We start from the raw sequence: 27,602 nt of genomic DNA on the forward strand, positions 1-27,602 counted from the left end.
GCAATGACACGGCGCACCCCCTAGGGGGCGCGCCCCACAGTTTGGGAACCTCTGACCTAGAGGCTGAAAGCCGCAAACATGACAGAAGTAAGAGGTATCAGCTAGATGTTTTCTGTAGTGTGGCTGGAAGTGGCCCTAATCCTCTACTATAGATTAAGTGATTCGGGAAAAAAAAGTTTGTGTTATTGGCTTCAAAATACTTTAAATATGTCCCAATGAGCTGCTTAAGAAATATTAAACAAATTTCAAGTCGCAAAAATATAATGGGAAGAGATGCGGTTCTGTGAACCGCCAGATGGGGGCAGTGTAGGAGAATTACCTGAACCTGGATCTGTTCGTGTCGGAGAAGAAACCAGCGGGACTGGACTCATGTAAGTTTATTAAATATAATGAAAGTTAATGTAGCTCATTTTAATACTCTAGATGCTTCAAACCCTTCGCAGATTATAACAAACTGTTAATATTTTGAATTGTTTTCCCCAAGGCGTTAATTTAGCCGCGTTTCACTTGAAGCTAAACATGCTAATTTGGCGGTAGGTTAGGCTAATTTTTGCTGTTAAGGTTTTTCAGCTGTTTTTGTTGGAATAATGTGCAAAAAGTGCCAAGTCCTGGTCTTATAAATATCTGCTTAGTTAACTTTAATCTTCAAGTGGTCAGAATTAAGCTTTTTAAATTAGGTTAAACGGCTAATCTGATGGTTTTGGTCGGCTCAGTCCTGCCCCCTGTTGGCCAACAGTTTTATATTGTACAGCTTCAGATTATTGGAATGTTTTCAAGAGTTTTTATCAAAAATCACCCTATTGGGTAGAGTTTTGTGCAAACATCCACATCCTGGATTATAATAACCATAAACATAACTGCATTTTATTAGATTTCAGCTGAAGTATATTTGTAGAAAATTTGGTGCATTATTTTCCTCCCAATCCTACTTTATTAACCATTTTGTGTCCAACTGCAGTCTTCAGGCTCCTTAAGGTTTTGAGCCTGAAGGAGTCACACGTCTTTTATAAAAAAAAAATGTGACTTACTGAAGGAAAAAAGTTAAGCAGCTTCTTTCAATTATTAGTTTTACTTGCAGTAATCTTGAGCTCCGGGTGGTTTGTGAGGACCGTCGCCCCCTGGTGGCTGTCAGGATGTCTGCAGCTTCAAACCTGCTCAGGTGAGTAGATGTAAAGTTTTAAATGTTGTGATTGTTCTCAGTCAGTGGAGAAAAGCCGTTAAGTTCACATAAAATCCAGACTTATTATAATCCTTTATTTTACGTAATGATCACAGATTTACATCAAAGTTATGCAGAATCATACACGCATAGGTATAAATCCCCCCCCCCTCTTTTGCCTTTATGAAAAGACAAAAGAAACAAAAAATGAATTGAATCTGCCATTTATCTCAGAAAAAATAAGAATGAATTTTTAGGCCCCCCACCATTATTAGAACAATGGTTCAGTCCAAAGTGAAGGGGGAGCAACAGCTGGCTGAACCACAGGCTCAGTCAGAGCCGCTAAGTGAGGAGCTAGCTGTTAGCTGTTAGCTGTGGCTCTGTAGCACAAATAAAAACCCTCCAGTAAGTAAATACTTAAAAGAAATGTAAACATTTTATTTACTTTCACTGCTCAATAACAGGAAACACATTGACAATAAAAATCAGACTGCAGTTTATTTTATTACTTTGGCTGAATCATGATAAACTGCCTTAGTAGCAAAACTGCTACACTGCTTTCATAGACTTAAGCTTTTTGTTAAAGGTAGCAAACATCTCATTCATATTTAACTCTTTAACTTTTAGTTAATTAGAAGAGTTTGAAACGGGAGGGAGGAGCTGAGCAGGTGGACCAGCTCAGAGTGGGAGCTGAGAGCGGATAGAAAAACAGAAAACTGCCTTTATTTCTCATTGTCTTCAATGTAGAGCCACAAAATAAAATCTGAATATTTTTCTGTAGAAGCCCTGGTGCTTTCAGTGTCACGTTTAAGTTATAATACCCCCCAGATATTCATTTCTATCTACCTGTTGGTTCTCCGACACCCAGGACATGGCAAAACTAAAAACGGCTTAAAAATAAAGCAACTTAAGTTATAATTTAAATAGCCCATAACTGGTATTGGGAGCCATTTCAACAAATAAATGTTTATGAGGAATTTTTTGTATTTAGAGCCTTAAATGTTTGTAAAGGTGTAGCAGAGATTCGATCAGTCAGACTGAACAAAACTCGTATAGAAGCAACATTTGAATTTCACTTCAAATGTTCCTGTTTATAATCCCTCCAATAATGAGATGGGATCTACGCCTTGCCTACAGGTGCAGCTCAGGCTCCGCCCACAACAGGTGACCCAGATACTGATTTCCTGTTTCAGTGTTCATGTGTTTATTTACAGACATGGAGTTATAGCTACACAAATATTACAGGATCTGCTGCTCTGAAAGTCACTGTATTTTAGGGATGAAGTTACATTTCACACTTAATGTTCCAAAAAAATCATCTGCAGTTTATTTCATTATAATTATAATGAAATAAATGACAGATTAGCAGTGTAAATATTTCCAGCTGGAGTTATTCAGAGAGAGATTTGGGCTGTGAGGAAGAGGATGATGCTGGAACCTTCCTGGAGGTTCTGCTGGGTCCATTTGGTCCTATGGGGGTCAGAGGTCATCATGTGGGGGCGGGGGGTCACACCGTGGATGGCTTCATCAGCGCCTGCTCCCCAAACAGCTGCTTGAAGTGGGCCACATGCTCCTCGCAGTGTTCCCCTGGTAACCGACACATCAGACTGTAACTCAGCTACCAGGCTAGTATTAGCATCTCATGACAGTTGCTGAAATCGTTCTATGATGAGAGACGCTGCTCAATACAGAGCGGCTAACCGCTGAGACAGAGCGGCTAACCGCTGAGAGAGAGCGGCTAACCGCTGAGAGAGAGAGCGGCTAACCGCTGAGAGAGAGAGCGGCTAACCGCTGAGAGAGAGAGCGGCTAACCGCTGAGAGAGAGAGCGGCTAACCGCTGAGAGAGAGAGCGGCTAACCGCTGAGAGAGAGCGGCTAACCGCTGAGAGAGAGCGGCTAACCGCTGAGAGAGAGAGCGGCTAACCGCTGAGAGAGAGAGCGGCTAACCGCTGAGACAGAGTGGCTAACCGCTGAGAGAGAGCGGCTAACCGCTGAGAGAGAGAGCGGCTAGCCGCTGAGAGAGAGAGCGGCTAACGGCTGAGACAGAGCGGCTAACGGCTGAGACAGAGCGGCTAACCGCTGAGACAGAGCAGCTAACCGCTGAGAGAGAGCGGCTAACCGCTGAGAGAGAGAGCGGCTAACCGCTGAGAGAGAGAGCGGCTAACCGCTGAGAGAGAGAGCGGCTAACCGCTGAGACAGAGCGGCTAACCGCTGAGACAGAGCGGCTAACCGCTGAGACAGAGCGGCTAACCGCTGAGACAGAGCGGGTAACCGCTGAGACAGAGCGGCTAACCGCTGAGAGAGAGCGGCTAATCGCTGAGAGAGAGCGGCTAACTGCTGAGACAGAGCGGGTAACCGCTGAGAGAGAGCGGCTAACTGCTGAGAGAGAGCGGCTAATCGCTGAGAGAGAGCGGCTAACCGCTGAGACAGAGCGGCTAACCGCTGAGACAGAGCGGGTAACCGCTGAGAGAGAGAGCAGCTAACCGCTGAGACAGAGCGGGTAACCGCTGAGACAGAGCGGGTAACCGCTCTGTCTCAGCGGTTAGCTGCTCTGTCAGCAGTTTCTTAGTTTTTATGTCGTCTTCAGGAAACAATGAAACATGTTTTCTCTTAAGATCTTTTAAAATAAAAATTATTCTTAATCTGATTTTAATTGATTTTTATTCCTTCCCTTTGGTTTCTTGGAAAAAAATTCTAAACAACAGAAAATATAAAAACAGGCTTTTAGTTCAATCAGTCCTCTGAATTCAAAGTCTGAATGAACACCAGCTGGAAACAAGATGGCAGCTGTGCATCACTCTGAACTACAGAGGCCAGATGGAAGAGGTTCTGGTTCTGACCTGGGTTGAAGGACGGGTTTCCTCTGAGGCGCTGGTTCCGCTGCTGGAATGACCGGAACACGGTGTAGAACAACATCTGGTCTCCCGTCTGCCGCGCCGCATCCAGGAACTTCCTGGCTGACACGTTGTCATGGCCGCCTGCGTCAACAAACCGGGTGAACGGTTACAAGAAGGCCTTATATGGTCGAAGAGCTGTGGAGCTAACGGCTAACCGTCGTACCAACGCTGCGGATGAATCTGAGCGCGCCCAGAACCTGCTGCTTGGACAGCAGAACCTCCACGATCTCATCGTTAGCCGTCGACAGGCGCTGGAGAGACGAGATGGGAGAGCAGTTAGTGGGAGGGAGAAAGATTAGCAGGATGGATAGAATGTTAGCGTGTAGCCTGGTGAGGTTCTGTTTGGTTCTGGGCTGGTTCCGGCCCAGTTCCTGTTCGGTTCTGTACCTTGAGCATGTCCAGAGACAGCTGGTGGGCTGGAGGGTAGGTGCTCTCCAGAGACAGCAGCAGGCAGGCCTGAAACACAGAACCAAACAGAACCAGCTGAGTCAGGTCGCTGCCCCCCCTCAGCATGATGCTGCCACCACCGTGCTGAAGTTCTGACCAGAGGTTTGGAGTCGCTGAGGACGTGGTACTGCAGGAACTGGTGCAACATGTAGAACAGGTTGTTCTGGACCAGAGTCTTGATCACCAGCTCATACAGGTAATGCTGCAACCAATCAGAGGCAGCGCCATCAAAGATGGGGAAACGGGAGGCTGGAGCGCTCACTCTGCGCGTTTTACCTGGACGGTGATCTGGTTCTGGTTCAGGGAGCGGATGTACTCCATCAGCACGGCGATGATGAACTTATGGGACACGTCCTGCAGGAAAACGAACATAACCGTTTAGCAGCAGATTACTTTTTGAATCAGCCTAAATAAGTTTTAGTTTGGAGGTAAAAACACTTTATGTGAAATTAATTATAAAAACTAAAGCATTTTGGTGAAAATGTACTCTGGACTATTAATTTTTATATGTTCTCCATCAAAGCTGGAGATTAGAACAGTGTAGTTACAGCGTGCAGCGACAAACCGCTGAGCCTACAGGGACGTTAGATGAATAAAATCTGATATTTAATGATAAATTATCCATGTTTTGATGACGGATCATTATGGGATGCCTCCCTGCTCCTCCCACCTTCCTCTCTGTGAATGCTGACAGGACGTGTGTGTACATGTCTGATTGGTCAATGACGGCCTGCGTCCGGACCGGCCGCTTCTGGGCGCCACCGCCCCGACTCGGACCCGACTCCATGGCCTGCAGACCCAACAGAGACTCGTTTAGCCCAACTGGGTCGCCGGTTGTTCAGAGAGCCGGGGACTCCAGCGCTCACCGCCGTGTAGCTCTGCTCCGCCTCCAGGTACTCCTTGTACACCTGGTTGAGCTTGTCGAAGACGGTCGCCACCACGGGCAGGCTGCCCTTCTCTTGCCCGTCCAGAACTGGAACAGAAACAGTCGTGAGTTTCCTGCCTGGCAGGTGGAGACGCCGACAACCGGGAGACGCACTCTGAGAGCACACGGACAGGATCACCATCTTGCAGTCCCGCCGTCGCAGCAGGAAGTCCATCAGCTTGCCCTTGTCCTGCAGCAGATGGACAGTAGGGGGCAACCTCACCTGCAGGTACCACAGGTAACCTGGGGCACAGGTGAGAGGTTACGGAACAATCCAGTCACCGTTAACTTGGGCAGGAGCAGGACAAACCTTCACTGGCGCTGATGATGATGTCGGGCTGAAAGACGCTCCAGGAGGAAGAGTCTGGGTCAGAAGTCAGGAAAATAAACTAAACATCTAAAGTAAGTGACCTTTGACCCTCAACGAGTCAAACAGGAGTTTTCTCTCTCTCATAGATGCAGAGAGAAAATTCAAACAATCATAACAAGCATCTCATCCCCTACCCCATCATCTCATCCCCTACCCCATCATCTCATCCCCTACCCCATCATCTCATCCCCTACCCCATCATCTCATCCCCTACCCCATCATCTCATCCCCTACCCCATCATCTCATCCCCTACCCCATCATCTCATCCCCTACCCCATCATCTCATCCCCTACCCCATCATCTCATCCCCTACCCCAACATCATCTCATCCCCTACCCCAACATCATCTCATCCCCTACCCCAACATCATCTCATCCCCTACCCCAACATCATCTCATCCCCTACCCCAACATCATCTCATCCCCTACCCCATCATCTCATCCCCTACCCCATCATTCCAACCAGACAAATTCATAGAGGAGAAGCAAAAGCAAAGGAGGTGGATTAGCAGAGCTACCCAACATGTTACCGTTTAATTTATGTAACTGAACGTCTCCATCATGAATCTCACGACCAGGAGGAACTTTTTGAGTTATGTTTGGAGAAATTATAAGATGAATAAATAAAATCTGGTTCTAAAGTAAAATAAAAAAAATAAATCAGTAAAATAAATAGTAAAATCCTGGAGAGACCAAACGGTAGAAAAACCTGGATATGAAATTTTAATTTGGAAAGATTTGACCCAACAAGTCAGCAAACCCTTTGACTTGTTCTTTGATCAGGATTTTTTTCCTCAATTTAAATGTTTGAAAACAGGAAATAAATTTTCTTTTTTGGTCACAAAGCTTGAACAATCAGAAGATCTTGTGATTTTATGAAAAATAAACTTTGTTCTGGGTTAAAGAATCGGGTCTACTTCCTGTCGGCGGTGAAGAACTGACCTCATTCAGCTTTCTGCCTTCCCAGTAATTTTCTGAAAGTTTTAGCCAGTCAGCGGTTCTGACCTGGTTCTGATGCTAAAACCCAAAGGATACAGAGCTGACACGGAACCGGTGGCTGAGTCGGGACGGCGGCCGGACCTGCAGAAACACTCGGAGTCAGGTTTGAACGTGGACTTGGAGGGTGGTTCTGACTGGGTCGGGTACCTGACAGAGGAATCCTGTAGGGATGGATGGACCGGGCCGGCAGAACCGGCTGGTGGGTGTTAACGGCGCAGTCCGGTTCCTTCAGCCTGATGTCGAAGATCAGAGACGTCTGCCAGAGAAAAACACGGGTCAGTCCGTCAGCACACGACAGAAACGAGTCTGCCAGGTACCAGGTCCAAACCCGGAGAGTCACAGGTCAAATCTACAAGTTTACATCAAATAATCAGCTGAAGGCTGGAAACAAAGGGCAAGACTCGAGTCTCAGGCTTAGGCCTGTCGTCAGGGGCCAGTGCAAGTCGAGTCCTGTATGAGTGAAGTCCGAGTCCAGTTGCCGAGTCCCGGGTCCGGCCGGCTGACCTGAGAACTCTGGTGGTGGACGACGATCAGGTTGTCCACGATGTTCAGGGCAAACTTCCCGGTGGTGTTGAGCTTCAGGACGTGGCTCTTCTTACAGGCGCCCTCCCTGGAGAAGAGCAGAACCAGAGGGACGGGTCGGTGTCGGAACCGGGCCGGTTCTGGAGTGGGTGTTCTGAATGCAGCGGCGACTCACCTGGGCAGGTGGTAGAGGACCACCTCGGCTCCGGGGCTGTTCACCGTCCGGGAGTGGTGCTTCAGGTACATGACGTACAGCTGGCCGTAGCTACACACACACACACACACACACACACACACACACACACAGAGCGCGCAGCTTCATCATCAGTCATCATCAACCAGCCCAACCAACCGCCACCTACATGGTTGCCATGGCGATGTCCCTCTCCGACAGCGTCAGCTTGGCTGGTTTGGGGACGACCGGCAGCTCGATCTCGAACTTGGCCATCTTGGTCATGGTTCCGTTCTGGAGGTCAGAGAAGAAGATGGTGAATATGTCAGATAAATAAATCACTTCACAAACATGGCCACTGAAGAATTCAAGATGGCTGCCATGGTTGTCATGGAAAATTCATTTTTTCACTAAAATCACAAATTAGATGAAACTGTTGTGTCAAATCATAGCCTCCATATTTTGAATAATATAAATTATGTATATTTTCCTCATTTATTCTTTTATTTATTTTTTCTGTTTTACATTTTGCAAAATGGCTGCCGTGGTTGTAATTGAGATCTAACATCAGCAGTAGTTATGGGACACAGCTAATTAAAAAGTTCGATTCACTAACTAGCTAAACAAGAATACCAACTTTGACAATGCAAAAAATTAGCAGAAGCTAATGCTAACATCTTAGCTACTATTTTTCAGTCAATCATCTTCATCTCCTTCCAGCTGACATAAAAAAAATTGTGTACATTAACAAACATAAAAATTTGCTTAACACCAGACTTCTAAAAGCCTAAAAATGTGCTTGAACTAGTGATAAACTGCTACACACAAAAAAATTAGCGGACGCTAACGCTAACCAATAAGACAGCAAGCAACTGTCTTCCACACCTTCATCTTACAGTTGGTGTGAGACTCACAAACTGCTACATATTATTACTTTAAAGTTGCATGAAAATGTTGATCAAAGTCGAAAACGTATGATGTGACAAAGTCATGAAAACGGGGAACGTCAACGTTAAAAAGCTCAAAAACAGCGGCCATCTTGAAAAAAATCCGTTATCCTGAAATGCAAAACGCTAATGGGAAACATGGAAATCATACAGCCTGAGGGGTTAGCATGCTAATATTATCCGCTCTACAGTAAGGTTCTGTGCTACACCAGAACTTCCAGAACGGATCAGGAGAGACGGACCCGGAAGGCGAACGGCTGCAGGACGTTGCCCTGCACCGTGGTGGACAGAAGGATCACGGCCGTTTCTGGGCAGTACTGGTACCAGTTCACGTTGATGCTCTGACTCTTCAGCAGCTTCAGGCTGCGCTTGTCTGGGAACACCTGGACACACGGACACACAGGTGAGCTCCGGGTCAGAACCGAGTCTCCGGGGAATGACCCGGGCCAACCTGGTAGAACTCTATGCCCTGGTCCGTTATGAAGACGATCTCATTCCAGCTGGTCCAGCAGAACCCCAGAACGCTGGCGTTCTTCGTCTGCAGGAGCAACAGAAGCTGTTAGCGGACAGAACCGCCTCCATTACTTGACCTTTGACCTGCAGATGGACCAACCTTACACTCCTGGGTGAACTCTGTGTGCGGATAGTCGGGGATGAAGTTGATGAAGTCCTGAAAACGCGGTCAGACGGTTATGAACCAGAACCAAACAACCCAGATCCTTTCTACCTCCAAACGGTCCCTGAACTCACCACGGACTTGGAGGTCCGCTGGACCGCCAGGATCTTGTTCCCGATGGAGAACTTGATGCACTTAACCTCCCCTTTGTCATCCATTCTGCAGAGGAAAACAGAACCCTCAGCCTGACCTTTGACCTCTTCATTCTGGACACTTCACAGCTTCGAACCTGATCTGATCTGATGTACCTGAAGGCAACGCTGCTTTTGTCATCAGGCCCTTTCACCACCACACCTGTGGCTCCACCTGAACGCACCGCAAACACCTGCAGACAGAACGCAGGGCACCAAAAACCCGCAACATGTCAAATTGTTTTAAAAGAAAATACACCCCTTCTCCCTGCCGGTTCTAGTTCTGCTACAAACAGCTAATTCAAACACATCATTTGTTACCTGTGTAACCAGGTGTAAACCAAGTCTTGTTAACAGCCTGCTAACTGAATGGAGGCCACCGGGTTAGCTTACCTGTTTGTTAGCTTCATCGAAGAAGACGTTGTTGACGCTCGACGCATGCTCAAACTGGACCGGGTTCTCGCTCAGCTCCAGGTAATGTTCCTCCGCCATCCCGATTCACCTGGCCTTCACCTTACCTGCAGTTTGAAGGAGGAAAACAACGCGGAAGCAGCGGAGCATTAGCTTTAGCTGAAGAACGGAACTTTCGCTTCACTCCTTCAAAATAAGAGCATAACCGGGATCAACTTAACGGGGAATTCTAGCTCTAGTTTTATATTAATCATCGGTGTTTAATTAATTCAATTAGTTGAAGAAATACTATATTTAATCAATTCTTATTTTGACGTGTAATATTTTATCTAAATATAAGTTACAATGGAGATTAGGATTGATCTCTCTTTTCAGACCCTTTTTCTGTTAGTATTTTTCAGAAACTTATTTTCTTCAGGAGGATGTGGGGATTGTTTAGATGAAGATCATGATCTCCAGGGGGTTGAAGTTCGGTGATGCTGAATCCGACAACGGGACAGAATCCGTCTTGTAACTTGAAAGTCTTATTTTGACAGATCCAAACCGGAAGCATTCACTTATTTAGTCATGTGATCTGTCATGAATCACGAGCTTCATGTTCTTCAGCAGAAAAGTATTGAATGGTCGCCTGTATAAATAAAAACAGTAGATTCTCATGCCTTTATATTTTTTTATTGTTTACCTACTTCGTATGAGTTTGAATAAAAACATTTATGATGTTTTCTCACAGCAAACATTTCATTTTCCACATTCAGTCAATGAATCCTAACATTCCTCTTTTGTCCCACCTGGTTAAAATCAAACATGGAACTACAGCAAGAAACCTGAGCTCAACACCTTTTAAAAATCAAAACACACAGACCGATTCATGATGAAAACACCCAGTTTATAGCTGCAGCTCGGTGGATTTAACTAGGACATCTGATTGGCTTTCACCCATCAGGTCTGGAGTGAAAACCTCCGTCTGCTTCTATTGTCTTCATCACATCAAACAGCAATAAGCAGGAGGACATGACGCTCTCTGCCTCCTGCAGCCAGGAGGTGGCGCTCCGTCCCGCCTGGGAGGAGGCGGTGGGACCGGACGCCAGCGGTTCTGACATGGCGGATCAAAGCGAGTCGGGCCGTTAGAGGGAGGGGGGAACTAGTCATCAGAGTCGGGGTCTAAAGGAGGATCGCCGTCCTCCGACATCACCGGGAACGTCTTCTTCCCCCGCTTCTGGACGTGGTCCTCGTTCCGCTTCTCCATGGCAACAATCTGTGAGGAGAGAGGTGAGGGGTCACCGCACACGCTCAGAACGGACGGGTCTGAGAAGTTTTCTTATATTTTGACCTCTTTCAATCAACACCCCATATCATGATGTTGAAGGTAAAATTAGCAGCTAACTGGAGCCAGCAGTCTGTTAGCTGGTACCAGCATGCTGCTTCCAGAACCGGCCGGGTCCAGTCACTCCGTTACCTCAGCCAGGAAGTGTGCGTCGTCGTCGGCGCTGACCGGGATGTTGAGTCCAGTGACGGCGTTGAAAAGGTCGTAGACACTCAGCGCCTCGCTCACTCCCCTCTTCTGGAAGAACTGGAGAACCAGAACCGTCAACCATCACTCCTCTGATGAAGCGGCCCGTACCTGAGTGAAGCTGCCGTTACCGTGGCAACGTTCCTGCAGTCCCTGAAGAGGAACTCCAGGCCGTGAGGATGGGTGGGCTCCACCGACTGGCTGACATCTATCAGCCACACCTGGAGGAGGAGGAGGAGGATGAAGGTGAAGCTGAGCACCGGCGAACCTGAACAGAACCAGGAAAACGGGCCGTACCTTCCCCTGGTACCACAGCATGTTGTATTCACTGAGGTCGGCGTGGACCAGGCTACAGTCCTGATAGAGGCGCTGCATCAGCTGACGAGAGATCAGAGGAGAGCTACTGAGGATCCAAACCCGGGTTCTGATCCGAACCTGGGCTCTGATCCATAAACTTGACCTTATGACTTCTTTGCTTACTGGCTAGCACAGAGATATCAGGCAAACTAGTGAGCTAGCAGGTATTAGCAGCTAGTTGCTAGCAGCCTTAACCTCGACTCTCAGAATGCAGCGAGTTTAGATTTCTGTGTGACTCAAATTATGCCTGAGACAAAAAGTCCAGAAAAAAAACCTCCATAGACTGAGATTAAATAGTTCAACTAAAGCAAACTGTAAGCCTGTGATTAACGTATTTAAGGCCAGTTTGGGTTTCCTTTGATGAATTTCAGACATTTTAAGGATGCGTGGATGTGTCCTACCTGCAGCACCTGGCGGTACGCCTCCGCCGCCTCCTCGGACCCCAGAGCCACGTCTTTGATTTTGGGCGCAGGAACGTGGTCCTTCCCGATGAATGACATCACCAGGATGTGCTTCTTCAGCAGAACCACGTCTGGACAGGGAATCCCCGCCTTCTTCATCCTGAGGACAAGGTTGCCATGGTTTCAGTCCAAGGCTTCCTCTATGTTAGCGCTGCGCAACGCCACGACAAAATGAAACCTGCCACACCTTCAGAACCATGTTTACCTTTTAAATATATGTTAAAATGGTGTAAAGAATATCATATCATAAAAGGCTAAAAATTTGGAAAAACCAACGCCTCCTTCTTCCTGTCTGGCTAAGTGTCGCTGCGCTGCTTTCAGGAGCAAAACTGGACAACAGAAGTAGAGAAGGCGAAAGAAGAATGAGATAAAAGTATTTCTAGATCAATCCTGAGAAAACGACCCTAAAAAGAACCAACGTTGGATCCAGAGGTGACATCGTCCTGACGTCACCCGCGGAACTCCGCTATGATTGAGGCGGCGCAACACGGCGGCCGTTCTGGTACCTGGCCAGGTTGTGCATCTCCTTCTCGGCCCAGAGCCGGATCACCTTCCTGGGGTTCAGTTTGCTGAAGCGCTCTTTGAAGCGGTAGTCGTCCTTGATGTAGCGGTCCCGGTTCTTGAACTCGTTCAGCGTCGTCTTGAAGACTTTCAGAACCACTTCCTCCGGGACCGGCTGCTCCTCCAGGCTGGGACACACAGAACCAGATGGATCGGAACCAGGCTGATCGGAACCAGGCTGATCGGTTGGGTTCAGACCCTTGTCTAAACAGAGTCCCGACACGATCCCAGAAACAAACCTGTTCCAGTCTGAACAGATCAGAACTCAGGAAAGTTCTGATTTGACGAAGAATCGAGTCGGGAATCTGTCAGAACCCGACCGAACTGCCTGACCAGTCCGGTTGAGTTGTGAGCCAAATGGTTTGGGTCCAGACCGTCCAGCCCGGTTCTGACCCGGATCCTGGCCTCACCTCCCTCCGTCGGCGTGGAACACCACCGACTCCTTGCCGGTGCTGATGCAGCCGTTGATGTTCTCCAGAACTCCACTGTTCACCATCTTGTACATGAGCAGGCGGGTCCGCGGGTCCACGGCTTGCTCCTGTGGAGGGAAACGGGTCAGAACCGGAGCCAGAGCCGGGTCCGGAGCCCGGGACGGGTACGTACGGCGGTGGAGTGCTCCTTCTTCTCGTGCAGCCGGGCGCTGCGGCGCTGCTCGCTGTAGCAGTGCTGCTTCAGGGAGTTGAAGACCTGGTTGGACAGCTTCAGGTCCATCCCCAACCCGTCCCCCACGTGGACCTCCGGGGCAAACTGGGCCAGAGAGACAAACTGGTTACCATGACAACAACCAGAACCAGACCAGAACCAGGCAGATGGACTCACGTTGTCCATGCGGGCCGTGTTCTTCCGTCCGCAGGCGTCCTCGTCGTGTTTGGTGGTGATGTTCTTCCCCTTCCCACTGAAGCCTCTGCGGGGCGCCGTCTGGGGCTTCACTGGACCGCACACACACACACAGGTTACCCGCTGGTTCCGGACAGTACCCCCGACCCGTGCTGCAGCAGACCTCACCGGCCCGGTAGGGGTCGTGTCTCGTGTCCTGCCAGTCCACCTCGTCCTCTGAGCTGTCGCTGTCCTCATATGGATGGACTTTCCGGTAGTTCTCAAAGGAGATGGACACTGCAGACAGAACCAGAACGACATGGAACCGGGTCAGAACAGAGTATTGAGCAGTCTGGACCACAGGGTTTGCCCCAACCAGGCTGAACGTTGCTTCGTTTTATTTTAAATAGATTCAGTTATACAAGAGGAATCAGTTCATTTGGATCAGGAATCAGTTCAGATGTGGACGGACAGGAAGTCTGGACCTCTGGAAGAAATCAGGAATAAATTCAGTCTAAAACATGAACTGGTTCAGGACCCGACGTCTCAGTGGTTGTGAGAAACCGGTCCAGAACCAGAACCCGGTCTACCTTTGCTGTCTCCGTTGAACTTCCTCTCCTCGCGGCGCAGCTGGTCGTCGAACTCGCGGTCGAACTGCATCTGCAGCATCTGGGCCAGCATCAGGTCGCTCTCCGTGTCTGGACCTTTTTCCGGGTCGGCTGCTGGGCTGGGACAGAGCAGAACAGGGTTACAGAACCCAACAAGCGGGTCAGAACCAGGCGGTTTGTGTGAACTGGACTCACTGTGGGAGCACTGGGAAGTCCTGGTTCTCCTCATCCAGCTGCCGGGCCAGCTGCTCGCTCATCACCTCTGTCAGGGAGCAGGCCGGCGCCGCCAGGACCACAGAACCCCACGGACTCTGGAAGAACAAAAACAGAAACGGTTCTGTTTGGTTCTGACCGGGTCATATGAGGAAACCAGAACTGTTACTGTTTTTCTGTGAAACCCGGTTAAATACAGGAAGTAATCATGTTTGGTTGTAATCTGATTACTCCTAGGCTGAGGCTGTGGAGATCTCTGCTCTGATTGGCTCTTCTCCTGATGAGGTCACCCAAACTGAATCATGAAGGACAAGTTCAGACATGTTCAGAGCTCATTTAGGCCACGCCCACAGCTGATGACGTCACACAAATACTGAATATAAAATTCTGGTTTTATATTTCCTGCTTTCATCCCAAAAACCAAAGTCTGGATGAAACACAATTTTATTTAATTCTGGCTTCTCTCTCTTTTTTTATAACCAAAAAATGTTTCTTTTGGTTATAAAGTTTTCTGAAGAAAATCCATGTTTTTTAATCAACCACAGAGCCTGGTATTATTGCTCTCAAACATTTATATGGTGATCACTAACTGACGTCATGAATATGTCGACCAAAGTCTGGGATCATAAAAATAAACTGGAATGATTTTCACTGTACTGTAAATATTTCAGGTTTCATCAGAAAACAACTCAAAACTTCAACTGTTCATGATTCAGGCCAGAAAATTCCCATTTTAACGAGCGAAAACTTTCTACTGTAACAAACGTTAAACCTTCTGGATTTAACAAACTAAGAAGTTTGTTATTTAGACAAATTAAAACGGTGAATATGTATAAAGGTCTTCTACGACAACAAAAATTATGATATCTAAACAGGGTTTAAAATTAATTATCTTTTTGGGTCACAACTTCTCACGATTTTACTGTAAACTGAATAAAACACGCTTCTCCTGATTTATTTTATGTGGATAAAAAGCCTGAAAAAAATCAAACCGATTCAAAGTTCCTGTCCTTTCTGCTCTTTACTGGTCGTCCTAATTAAGCCTCACATTATTTAGGTTAGTTTATGAATAAATTAGTCATTTTCCGCCGTTTGGTTTGGGTCTGATTCTCAGCACCGAGCTGCTGTTGTTGACTGATGGAAACACCCAGTTATTAAATGTTATCTCCTGTCCAGCAGACATGGCCGACACTAGAGAAACATCTAATTTAAAGAATAATTTCTAATTTTCACACGAATAAAGTTGATTTATTTTGATTTTAGTTTGAAACAAATTGGGTCAAAAGTCTCGGTTTCACCTACCAGCTAAAAGACGGAGATAAACTGTTCAAAATCAAATAAAACTAAGAACAGAAAAGATAAAGTGTTAAAATCTGCCCTGAGCAACATGTCTGCTTACCTTCTGTGTCTGTGCTGCGACTCCTGATTGGTCCATGCTTCAGATATCGATCCGCTGATTGGTTCTTTACGGGACGGTATGATGCCTAGCTCTGGAGCTAACTGCGATTCAACTTCGACAAAGAGACGTCGGAAAAGACACGAAAACTGACCGGAAACCGAAGTGACGCAAACAGAAAGCCGGAGTTTGAACTTCAGTGAATCTGAATAATGTGAAATGATTCAGTAGCAACAGGTTTTAGAAGGTTTTACAGGCGATCTGAGGTGGAAATAAGACAGAGAAGCCACAGATAACAGGGTGAACCTTGGACGGGAGGAAGTACGTCACAGCTCAATCAACATACATCAGGCCTTCAGAATAAAAGACAGTTCAAGGTGACTTTTATTTTGGTAAAAACTATGAAAATAACCGAGAAATGCTGGAAACAACCGCTACGATATATTTTTTATTTTAATTTAAAATAACCAGAGTGATATTTTATGGTTGAGAATCATTTCAGTGAAAATCTGCTGAACTCAGATTTACATTCGAATTTGTATGGATTCTAAAAAAAAATAAAAAAATAAAGCCTAATACGAATTTAGTTTAATTAAAAACAGTCCAAATTATTATTGTATGTAAATTTACCTTATTTAATCTAGTCAATCCTATAAATAAAATTGAAATGAAATGGAAAAATATACACATCAAAATAATATTTATTACCTCACATCAACAAACTATAGAGTATAAATCAGCATCTTCAATTGAAAGAATTTACATAATTTAACATATTTTAATATTAAATATTAGTAGATAGAGGTGAAATACTACACAAAGCAGACAAAGACAAGTGAAAATATTAAAAGTTTATCTTTTCACAAAAGAAAAAGAACATTTTGGATTCATTATAAACTCATATAACCCTCACCATCACAGGCAAATGCAGGGAATTTGTAAATAAATAATTAAAATTTGACAGCCATCACAATGAAAAGACGCGCGTTCCCGCTGGCGCGCGCTCCCCAGTCAGTCCGGGGTGAGTTGTGAACGCGCATCATCAAAGCTGCCACCAGCATGCGCGTGCAGGTGGGTAAAGACGACAGGAAATATCACGGAAACCCGGAAAGTTTGTTGTCAAAATGAAAGCGCAATAATAAAGACAAACCTGTTAAAATGCTGTTTCATTATTTACTGGGTTTAACATATGAGATGAACATTATTTTATGTGAACATATTAATATTTACATTGCATTAAAATGATCTATTTACATTGTTCAGGATTTTTAAATGAGGAATAAATGAAGGTAGGAAATGGGTCATTATTAAAAGATTGCAGTAATGTAGTGAACAGATCACAAATTAAATTAAACATAAAGTTAAACATACATCAGATCAGGCACGGAGCTATAGGGGGACCTGGGGGGGCTGCTGCCCCCCAAACCGGGGGGCCCGGGGCTGGAGTTGCCAGGGAGGGAGGGAGGAATGGTTTCAAGTCATTGAAATATGTGATTATAGACAGAGAAAGTGCGCCCTCTCCCACGCTCAATAGTTTCAGTTTCACTCCACGTAAGGGGCCCGGTGATTGGTTAGGGAAATCAACACTAAATTTGGTTCTTTATTCTTTATCTTACTTTAATCCTTCAGTTTTATGAACAGATGAAAACATTAGTGAATAATTTCGTCCTCATATGTTTTTTGCCTGAGATGTTAAATAATAGAAAATGGGGAGGAAATCAAATAAGTGAATTACAAAATAATAAAAACAGGCAAAAGAAAAAAATGCAAATGAATTTATGTGAATGTAAGAAACTAACAGAAACTGCAGATGTGTGTCTGGTAAATTTCTGTTTAAACTAATTTTGTCTCAATTCAGTGACGTTTCTTACAGAGAGGATTCAGAAATTTAACTCAAGTAAAAATAACAATTCATAACATCACTGAAGTACAAGTAAAACGTGCAGCGCAGTAAAAATACAGTTACTGAAGAAACTGTAACTAGTTACATATTAACTCTTATATGTTTCTTATTTGTGTTCATCTGTTTTATTATATTTTGAATCCTGAAAATGTAACTGAACTTTTACAGCTTTAAACTTTTATTTTTAAAGTCCTAACCGGAAGTTGTCCTGCTTATTGACGCTGTCTGGACGGAACTGAAGCATCCTGACGTCTTTTCTGAGCACAAAGTGAGATCGCGCCTCCTCCTCCTCCTCCTCTTCGAGCCACTCGGACTCACAAGGACGAGCTTCCTCTCGGACTCCTTCAGGATTTATTCATTTTCATTTCGGATTTCATTTCTCCTTTTTGCTTTATTTTTATTTAATGCGGGATAAATCCGTGTTATCCGCGGGATGCAGCCCTCCTCCTGCTGCTGCTCCTCTTCCTCCTCCATCATCATCATCATCATCAGCAGCAGCAGCAGCACCAGAGGGCCGATGGGCCGAGCAGGACGGCCGGGATTCAACCACCGAGCAGGTCTCTGTTCCTCCTCCTGCAGGAGGTTCATGGGGGAGCAGCTGGACCTCCTGCTGCTCCTCCATGAACCTCCGTCCATGTTGATGGTTTTTATCCCTCAGTGGGAACCGGGAACATCTGACCCGGTTCCTGATGGAGGCAGATGGGGATCAGCTGGGGTGGGTGGGGTCAGTGGGGGGTCATCTGTCTGGACTGGCCCTAAATAAACAGATCACTGGAAATAAAAGCAGCAGGTTTTCAGCCCAAAATGTCTAATTATTAGATTATTTATTTATTTATTTATTTAGATCTGAGTCCATTCTCATCTTCTGTTCGTATCTGTTTGTGTTTTATTAGAAAACTAATATTTTTCTCACATTTATGGCTGTAATTTTAAGCATGGGGATGTAAAGGAGCCGTCATGTCCGGAGCAACCACAAGGGGGCAGTTAGCAGTTACCGAAGCAACCAGACCTGGATGGAGTCAGAGCAGACTCGTTAGCCGTGTTTCCATCAGCGCTTTGATGCATCGCTTTAGAAACGTTAATGGAATTCAAAATAACTTCCTTAATTTCACAAAATGGTTTTTCGCTCTTCAGTCCATTTTTGAAAAAAATAGTAGCTAAGGTGGAGATGGAAACAGATCTGCTAAAGAAGTTCTGAGCTGGCCAACGCTAACATCCACAGTGAGTCTGTGCCTTACCAGAGGAACCAAACTTCCTGTTTATTACCGCCATGCGTAGTGTCAACAGGTTCGTTTCAAACCAGCAGATGGAAACGTCCCTAACTCGCATTTTCAGTTCTTCTTCTTCTTCTTCTTCTTCTTCTTCTTCTTCTTCTTTACATTAAAAAAATTTGCTTCACAGCTTGATGAAAAGATGGCTGCTGCGGGTTTGGATCTGATGATCACTCCTCTGCTTCCTGGAGGCTGAACGATTGTTTTATCGTCAAGGAGATTTAGTTATCGACATCAGAAAAAATAAATAAAAGCAAACCTTCCTGTCGACTCACAGCTGGCTGTTTGTGTCCTGCAGGCTGCACCGAGGCTCCCTCCATTTAACCTCCAGATGTTCCCAGATGTTTGCTGATCCGAGCGGACCGAACCTGGAGCGGCCATGATGGGAAGCAGCCGGAGGAGGAGGGCCTCTCAGGAAGCGATGGGATGTGAATCTACAGCATCGTCTGCAGACCCGGACCGTTCTGTGATTTAATGATCCAACATGTCTGACGGGTTTTAACTACGAACTGACCTTTCCGAGCCGACAGCGGAGATGATTGTCGGTCCAAACATCCTGATTGTCTTCTTCTCCTTCTGATTGTCTTTTTGTTTGAGATCAAGCAGCAGCAACGATTGTCTCTCATGTTCAGGCCTGAACCTGAAGCAGCTTTAAGTGGAAAATAAAAACTCTGAGACTGGATTAGATTTATTCTAGATTAAGATGATGAACCACGTGCCTCCCGGACTGAGCTCGGAGACCACGGAGAAGGCCAGGCTGGAGCTGAACGAAAACCCGGACACTCTGCACCAGGACATCCAGCAGGTACCGGAGCCGAACCGTTTAGAAAACGATTCTTCTGTTCAAACGGTTCAAATGATGGAGAGAGAAACAAACAGAGAATTTATTAAAACATTTCTATATCAAATTATCAGGTCATATTTAAACAAAATTAGGTCTGTGCAAGAAATTCTGTAACTATGGCGCTGATAGCAAATGACGACACTGTTGCCCGGATGTTCGGACAACCTGAGCACAAACTGAAGAGCATGTAATGTTTCTGGAGCTTCGTTTCAATATTTATAGATACAGAAGCTCCATGTGGAGAAACTTGATGATATTTGAAATACGGAGGAAACAAAATGAGCGGAAAGAAGGAAAAGTTTTCTGGCTGTTTGGTTTCTGGCTAGTTTGGTAGCTAACACCCGCTAGCACTAAGCTACCCAGGCTAACCTTGTCAGGTTCCCGCTCGGCATCCGGTCTAGGTCAAAATATTAATTCATCAATGCTTTGCACTTCATTTTCTGATTAAATATCAATTCAGAAAAGCCTGTTAATCGGTCAGATTTCAATGGTGAGAAACACCGTCACTATCAGCTTGTTTTGCATCTTAAGTTTATTTGAAGTTGGCAAACAACTATTGGTGGGAATTAAATTATATTAACCTAAATCAGCCGATTACAAACCAAATCAGCTGTTCAGACACAAAACGCAGCTGACCGGGCTCTTCTGTCCGGAACTAAAATGGCGGCGATACCTATTCTATTAGTTTGGCGTCATTGCAATCAGTGCTATTAGGTTAGCTTAGCTGCCTGATTTGTTCTTAAATAAACATATAAAAACATTATAACAAAAAATATTAATAAAAAATTATCATAATAATAATTTTTTATATATTTTTGAGCATTTTGAATCGATTCAGGATTTCCAGAACTAGAAATTACGATTCTCTATAGAATCGATTTCTTCTTACCAAGGGGAACTCAGTAGGACTGGACTGGGAACACTGGAGCACCACTGGTCTTACTGGAGAGAAGGATGTCCAGTAAAACCAAGGTTACCATGACGACACAGCCTTGGATAATGGAAATATTCATGGATGGCGTTTCTGTCTCCCTAAGAACCCACAATATAAGCCGAGTCCAGGAAATCTCAGACCAGAAAGCAGAAACATTTGTTCCTCAGTTCAAACATTTTCTGTCGCCTCTTTTTTTCCTCTTTTTTTTAGAGGAAAAAGTCGCTCAGTTTTTCTGAAGTGAAGTTCCTCTGACCTGCGGTTCTCGTTTCCGTAGGTGCGGGATATGATCGTGACGCGGCCGGACATCGGCTTCCTGCGAACCGACGACGACTTCATCCTGCGCTTCCTCAGAGCCAGGAAGTTCGACCATGTGGAGACGTTCCGCCTGCTGGCCCAGTACTTCCAGTTCCGCCAGCAGAACCTGGACATGTTCCAGAGCTTCAAGGTCTGGGCTTTTATTCTGAAGGGGCCGGGTCAGGAGCATTTCCTGGTTCCACTGAAGCTCATAATCTCTAGAACAGATAAAACAATAAAACACGCAGGACTGGGATCATTTCAACTAAATAATGACAATAAGTGATTGTATAAATTCACCCCTTCATCAGTTCTTTGGCCTGATGAGGCCAAAATGGCGGCTGTAGGACAAGACGCCTCGTTTATTTTTCAGAACGAGCCGAAGCGTCCAGCTGAGCTCCACAGAGACGGGCTGAAGAAATGCAGTGGTCTTTATTTAGCAGAAAGTTTTGACATTCATGGCTTTTACATCAGAAAGGTTAAATGTTGTTGATCCATTTTGATCTGTAGAACTTCTTCAGCTTCATAAAACAAAACCTTTGGCTTCAGGCAGTGGAGGGTGTAGATGATTGATTGATTGATTGATTGATTGATTGATTGTGCAGCTGTTGGTCTGTAGTTTGACTCCGCCCTGTGTCCGTCAGGTGGACGACCCGAGCATCAAGCGGGCCCTGATGGACGGGTTCCCCGGCGTGTTGGAGGCTCCGGACCAACATGGCAGGAAGATCCTCATCCTGTTTGCTTCCAACTGGGACCAGAGCCGGTAAACACACAGCAGCAACATCTGAGATGGATGGAGAAAGTGGTGAAATCCAGAAGGTTCTGAGTATCTCACCGGGTCAGAACCATCTTTACTCTCTGACATTCTGGAGGAAAATCTGGAAAAATCCTCAAACTTGAACTGTAAATGAATCGTTCAGACGGATTTTCAGTGATTATTTTCAATAAAAGCCTTTTGAGGAATGTCTGATGAAACCATCATCAATCTGCCTCTCCAGAACCAGAACCAGAACCAGAGCGTTCTGAATGTCTCAGCAGTGATCACCGCTAATTTAAAAGCTAGCTGCGCTAACCCTGAAGTGCTAGCAAGAAATATTAATTCTGCTAACACTAAATTGCTAAAATAACATATTTAATGTAAGCTAATGCTAAGTTGCTATGGAAACAGTAATTAGTGGAAGCTAAATTTCAGCCATGTTGACGCCAACCATGTGTCATATCGCCCTCTACAGGGCAAAATCTGTCAACAGTCGATAACCACAGTTTACAAAACAACCAGATAAATCAGAGCTCTATAATTTATCAGGAAAATTAAATTAGGAGAAGCTAAATGTGCTTCAAAGTTAGTGAGAGCGCTAAGCTAAGCTAAGCTAAGCTCTTTCAGAACAAACCTTCAGAAATCCTGACAGCTGTGGATCAGAACCGGGTTCAGGCCCAGTGACAGAACCATCCATCTCCTGCTGCCTGAAGCTTAATGACCGTCTGACAGGAAGCCGCTCGGCTCGCTCCACAGCTGTAGCTAACGCTCAGCGAGCGTTTATTGATCGATCGATCGGCTGATCGGCCCCTCCTCCCTGCAGGAACTCCTTCATCGACATCCTGCGGGCCATCCTGCTCTCGCTGGAGGTTCTGATAGAAAACCCGGAGCTGCAGATCAACGGCTTCACGCTCATCATCGACTGGAGCAACTTCTCCTTCAAGCAGGCGTCCAAACTGACGCCCAACATCCTGAAGCTGGCCATCGAGGGCCTGCAGGTAAGCTGGTTCTGATCCGAATGGTTCTGATCCGACCAGGTTCTGATCCGACCGGGTTCTGATCCGGTTGGTTCTGATCCGACCGGGTTCTGATCCGACCAGGTTCTGATCCGACCGGGTTCTGATCCGGTTGGTTCTGATCCAACCGGGTTCTGATCCGACCGGGTTCTGATCCGAATGGTTCTGATCCAGCTGGTTCTGATCTGGCTGGTTCAGATCAGACTGGTTCTGATCGGACTGGGTTGTGATCCGGCTAGGTTCTGATCGGACCGGGTTGTGATCCGGCTAGGTTCTGATCGGACCGGGTTCTGATCCGACCAGGTTCTGATCGGACCGGGTCCCCCTCCCTGAGCTCTTCCGGTGTGTCTCCTCAGGACAGCTTCCCGGCCCGGTTCGGAGGGATCCACTTCGTGAACCAGCCCTGGTACATCCACGCCATGTACACCATCATCAAGCCCTTCCTCAAGGACAAGACCCGGAAAAGGGTGAAGGCCCACCCTCCTCTTCCTCATCGTTTAAAGGGGCGGTATCATGTGTTTATCATTTTTTTAGCACAATCTAATAACTCTGGTACCTTCAGTTGATGAAATTGGGCCTCCGTCTCTTTAAGAAGCTCCTGCTCTTTCTGAAGCTCCGCCTCCAGGAAGTCATACCAACATGGCTCCTCTTTAACCCTTTAAAACGGTTTTCCAGCTGAGCAGCAGCTCCTATAATGAGCTCAGCAGCTCCACCAGGTGTTTGCTAATTGCTTCTGGCTAGTCTGAAGGAGCTGGGTGGAAAAACGGTGAGCAAGCATTTAGGCACCCCTAATGGTTGCCAAGGAGATAAAAGGATTTCTAAATAATGCATGAAAGAATAAAACCAACAATCCAGGAATGTTTTGAAGAGGGAAAAACATTATAACTCAATTTTAAATGGTACCGCCCCTTTAAGAAGCTGTTTCTGGTTCTCTGTCGTTATTTATCCATTTTCATCCCTCTGTTCTAAACTCGTTCCCATTCAGACTCTTTTCTCTCCTAATCTCATGTTTTTATTTCTCATCTCTTGTCTTCCTTCGGTCTGTTTCTTCTTCTTCTCCGCCTCAGATCTTCCTCCACGGGAACAACCTGAACTCTCTCCACCAGCTCATCCAGCCCGAGTGTTTGCCGTCCGAGTTCGGCGGGACGCTGCCGCCGTACGATATGGGGATGTGGGCGCGGACGCTGCTGGGACCCGACTACAACGACGAGACCGAGTACACGCTGACGTACGACGCGCTGCACGTCAGGGAGAGCTGCGGCGGCGGCGGAGAGAAGGACATGATGAAGAGGTGAGGAGCTGCTGCAGCGCCCGCCTTAAAGGGACAGGACACGCCTTACTATTATTATTATTAGGCATTTATTTACACTATAGTTCAGTGTTTTTCAACCTTTTCTGAGCCAAGGTACATTGTTTTAATTGAAAAAATCACGAGGCACCCCACCAACCACAAATGTAAATCTGTAGCCGCCTATATTACATATATAATCATTCTTATCAAAGTGTCTTGAACAGGAATCAAATAAACACAAAAATGTATTTTATCATATTTTACATTTCTTATTTCAAATTGCACATAACATGTCCACTTCAAAAATACACCTGAACACCTGAACAGCCACAACACTGTGGTGTGATGCATGAATGCAGTAACATTCATGCATCATTAATTCTCTTCTTTTAATGTAAAGTGCTCTGTACCTACTGCCATCTAGTGGTAAGAAAATGACATGATTACGCCGCTAGTCACTGCTACAGCAGAGACACTCAAAGATGGCACCATTTGCAGATAATTAATTCATTTTCAAAAAATCTTTTAAGACCAATTACCGTATTTTCCGGACTATCCACAGAAAAGCCACATGGTTCAAAGTGTAGGAAAAAAGTAGCAGCTTATAGTCTGGAAAGTACCGTAGGTGAAATTGGATAATTTCCACGGCACACCTGACGATCACTCACTGTACACTAGTGTAGAAAAACTGCAGAAAAACACTGCAGTAGTGACTTGACCGTACTCCACTGCTTCACAGTGTAAAATGTGTTATAGGTTTTACTCCGGCCTCCAGAGGGCGCTGTACTTATGGCAGCCTAAAAAGGGCAGTGATGTCGCACATTCCTAGACATCCTATTGGTTGGAACTGTTGTTGCTAGGCAGATTTACAGACCTGCATGGCGGGTTTAACTGGACAGGAAGGAAAATGTGGACAAGAGAATTGAAATCTTGATTTGGAAGCAAAGTTTGAGGAAGAGCAGGTAGTTGTACACAAGTCATTTTTGAGCGTATTTGTACTTTTAACCTGAAGGGATTTAAATTAAGGGATTGTTCATGTTAATGAAACTCTGTCATGTCCTGTTAAAGTCATTTCTGTCTTTGTTGCTGTAAATTTTATTAAAACAAACGGGTCCAAGAAAACGGCCCTGAGATCCAAAAGAGTCACTGGAACCAGCTCTGATGGTCAGGGTTAGTGTCTCACCTGTCCTGTCTCACCTGTCCTGTCTCTCATGTCCTGTCTCTCCTGTCCTGTCTCTCTCCTGTCTCACCTGTCCTCTCTCACCTGTCTCTCCTGTCCTGTCTCACCTGTCCTGTCTCTCCTGTCCTGTCTCACCTGTCCTGTCTCTCATGTCCTGTCTCTCTCCTGTCTCACCTGTCCTGTCTCTCCTGTCCTGTCTCACCTGTCCTGTCTCTCCCGTCCTGTCTCACCTGTCCTGTCTCACCTGTCCTGTCTCACCTGTCCTGTCTCTCATGTCCTGTCTCTCTCCTGTCTCACCTGTCCTGTCTCTCCTGTCGTGTCTCACCTGTCCTGTCTCTCCTGTCCTGTCTCTCCTGTCCTGTCTCTCTCCTGTCTCACCTGTCCTCTCTCACCTGTCTCTCCTGTCCTGTCTCACCTGTCCTGTCTCTCCTGTCCTGTCTCACCTGTCCTGTCTCTCCTGTCCTGTCTCTCTCCTGTCTCACCAGTCCTGTCTCTCTCCTGTCTCACCTGTCCTCTCTCACCTGTCTCACCTGTCCTGTCTCACCTGTCCTGTCTCTCCTGTCCTGTCTCTCTCCTGTCTCACCTGTCCTGTCTCTCCTGTCCTGTATCACCTGTCCTGTCTCTCCCGTCCTGTCTCTCCTGTCGTGTCTCTCCCGTCCTGTCTCTCCTGTCGTGTCTCACCTGTCTTGTCTCACCTGTCGTGTCTCTCCTGTCCTGTCTCTCTCCTGTCCTGTCTCTCTCCTGTCCTGTCTCACCTGTCCTGTCTCTCTCCTGTCTCACCTGTCCTGTCTCTCCTGTCCTGTATCACCTGTCCTCTCTCACCTGTCTCTCCTGTCCTGTCTCACATGTCCTGTCTCTCCTGTCCTGTCTCTCTCCTGTCTCACCTGTCCTCTCTCACCTGTCTCACCTGTCCTGTCTCTCCTGTCCTGTCTCTCTCCTGTCTCTCCTGTCCTGTCTCTCCTGTCCTGTATCACCTGTCCTCTCTCACCTGTCTCTCCTGTCCTGTCTCACCTGTCCTGTCTCTCCTGTCCTGTCTCTCTCCTGTCTCACCTGTCCTGTCTCTCTCCTGTCTCACCTGTCCTCTCTCACCTGTCTCTCCTGTCCTGTCTCACCTGTCCTGTCTCTCCTGTCCTGTCTCTCTCCTGTCTCACCTGTCCTCTCTCACCTGTCTCACCTGTCCTGTCTCACCTGTCCTGTCTCTCCTGTCCTGTCTCACCTGTCCTGTCTCTCCTGTCCTGTCTCACCTGTCTCACCTGTCCTGTCTCTCCTGTCCTGTCTCAGGTCTCAGTCGACGGTGGAAGCTGCGGCGCTGCGGCAGATGGACAGAGAGACGAGCACGCCGCTGCTGGCTCTGGACTGACCTGGAGTTCTGATTTAAACCGGACGGGACCGGTTTAAATCCGGAGGTCTGGATTTGGGTCGGTTCGCTGCCTGAACTTGTTCAGCACCAGAACTCCCATTAACCTGGAGCCTCCACCAGTTGGTCTGAACTCACCAGTGTTTCTGTTGGGAAAGTGGAACCTCAGGATAAGATCAGAGTTTAATTATCCGCAGGTTTCGCTCATCTGAACTCCACCGTTACCGTCTGATATCCGTCCTCCCACCGGCGCCAAACCCGCCCGTCTGAGCCGTCCAACTCCTCCCAGATGATCCGGTTTCCTGCCAGCAGCATCTGTCCAGATGCACCGACCCAGCAGCGCTCCGACTGCTGCCGGACTTAACCACGTCTCAGTCTGGAAACCGTTCAAATGCAAAAACATGCAGCACAAAGATTCATTCACATAACGGGAGGCTAACAAAACAAAACCAGTTCAGGATGAATAATGCAGAATAATTGGAGGCCCCGCCCACATGAATGATGCTCCGCCCACACGGGAATTAGGCCACACCCACACAAGAACGATTTCAACATTTTCCCCCACTTCCACTTGAAAACAAAGTTTAAGGAACAATCAATGTTTTTTAAAGCAGGTTTCAGAGTGAAAAGCAATGTTTGTGAAAATGCTGACATATCAGCATCATCTGGGTCGAACACGACAACAGCAGCAGCAGATTACATGTTTGTTGTTTGAAAATGTTCTGGAAAAGTTTTTCATTTTGCTTTGTTTTCTTGGTTTTACAGCTCATGTAGGAGCTTTATGTGTATACTCCATGTTTAGCGCCACCTCCAGGTCTGGTGGAGTAAAGACTAGCGGTTTTTGCCATCGTTTGTGTCTCAGTGTGGATGGAAGTGGTTTAGAAAGCAACGACCTGATTGAAAAGAAAGAAAGGTTCCTGTGTGGGCGGGGCCGAGTGCTGAGCCCTGTGGCACCCCGAATGGGAGGAACCCCTGATGAACGGACATGTTGGTTGACAATAAGCTGACAGGTGAATTGAGTTGGAGCCAATACTGAGCCCTGTGGTACACCAGAAGAGTACAAACCATATTTTCTAAAACTTTCAAGCCTGCTTTCAAATGCTGTGAAAAAGTGTTAAAGTATGAAATGTTATTTTTTAGCCCATATTTATTTTTTAAAGTGTAAATTCATGTCTTGA

At 46.3% G+C, this 27,602-nt stretch overlaps 4 protein-coding genes across 5 annotated transcripts; 2 read left to right on the forward strand and 2 right to left on the reverse strand.

The window, feature by feature from the left end:
• Window positions 1–1,240: 1,240 nt before the first annotated feature.
• On the reverse strand, window positions 1,241–9,856 carry rmc1 (regulator of MON1-CCZ1). The gene is made up of 21 exons (XM_014984024.2): window positions 9,638–9,856; window positions 9,362–9,438; window positions 9,188–9,272; window positions 9,051–9,107; window positions 8,889–8,975; window positions 8,680–8,820; window positions 7,681–7,784; window positions 7,494–7,583; window positions 7,301–7,406; window positions 6,944–7,052; window positions 6,833–6,877; window positions 5,738–5,791; window positions 5,542–5,670; window positions 5,369–5,475; window positions 5,173–5,292; window positions 4,779–4,856; window positions 4,600–4,704; window positions 4,443–4,511; window positions 4,219–4,306; window positions 3,999–4,136; window positions 1,241–2,746 (listed from the first exon to the last, which is right to left on the reverse strand). Exons 1-21 carry the CDS (start codon window positions 9,734–9,736, stop codon window positions 2,667–2,669), a joined length of 1,968 nt encoding a protein of 655 aa, XP_014839510.1. The 5' UTR covers window positions 9,737–9,856; the 3' UTR covers window positions 1,241–2,666.
• Window positions 9,857–10,311: 455 nt separating this feature from the next.
• Window positions 10,312–15,912, reverse strand: riok3 (RIO kinase 3 (yeast)). Its single transcript, XM_014984027.2, has 13 exons — window positions 15,581–15,912; window positions 14,164–14,279; window positions 13,951–14,087; window positions 13,550–13,657; window positions 13,364–13,473; window positions 13,148–13,291; window positions 12,955–13,082; window positions 12,490–12,672; window positions 11,924–12,083; window positions 11,463–11,543; window positions 11,297–11,386; window positions 11,112–11,225; window positions 10,312–10,910 (listed from the first exon to the last, which is right to left on the reverse strand). The coding sequence occupies exons 1-13, from the start codon at window positions 15,614–15,616 to the stop codon at window positions 10,797–10,799; spliced, it is 1,521 nt and encodes a 506-aa protein (XP_014839513.1). The 5' UTR covers window positions 15,617–15,912; the 3' UTR covers window positions 10,312–10,796.
• A 3,104-nt stretch (window positions 15,913–19,016) lies between these two features.
• Window positions 19,017–27,247, forward strand: LOC106916025 (clavesin-1-like). 2 transcript variants are annotated; one of them, XM_088013316.1, is made up of 7 exons: window positions 19,017–19,556; window positions 20,804–20,974; window positions 21,468–21,586; window positions 22,404–22,578; window positions 22,953–23,063; window positions 23,664–23,887; window positions 26,349–27,247. In XM_088013316.1, exons 1-7 carry the CDS (start codon window positions 19,455–19,457, stop codon window positions 26,425–26,427), a joined length of 981 nt encoding a protein of 326 aa, XP_087869442.1. In that variant the 5' UTR covers window positions 19,017–19,454; the 3' UTR covers window positions 26,428–27,247. The 2 variants fall into 2 exon arrangements, with proteins under 2 accessions (XP_087869442.1, XP_087869443.1); XM_088013317.1 differs by lacking the exon at window positions 19,017–19,556 and adding an exon at window positions 19,675–19,996.
• On the forward strand, window positions 24,700–26,312 carry LOC148155212 (uncharacterized; the record flags this gene model as incomplete). Its single annotated transcript, XM_088012939.1, has 2 exons — window positions 24,700–24,727; window positions 25,057–26,312. Coding segments are annotated over exons 1-2 (1,284 nt in total), but the record flags the coding sequence as incomplete, so codon positions are not given.
• Window positions 27,248–27,602: the final 355 nt, after the last annotated feature.

Source organism: Poecilia mexicana, unplaced genomic scaffold, assembly GCF_051168715.1.
Source record: "Poecilia mexicana isolate PSO_F unplaced genomic scaffold, ASM5116871v1 scaffold_15, whole genome shotgun sequence".
Lineage (NCBI taxonomy): Eukaryota > Metazoa > Chordata > Actinopteri > Cyprinodontiformes > Poeciliidae > Poecilia > Poecilia mexicana.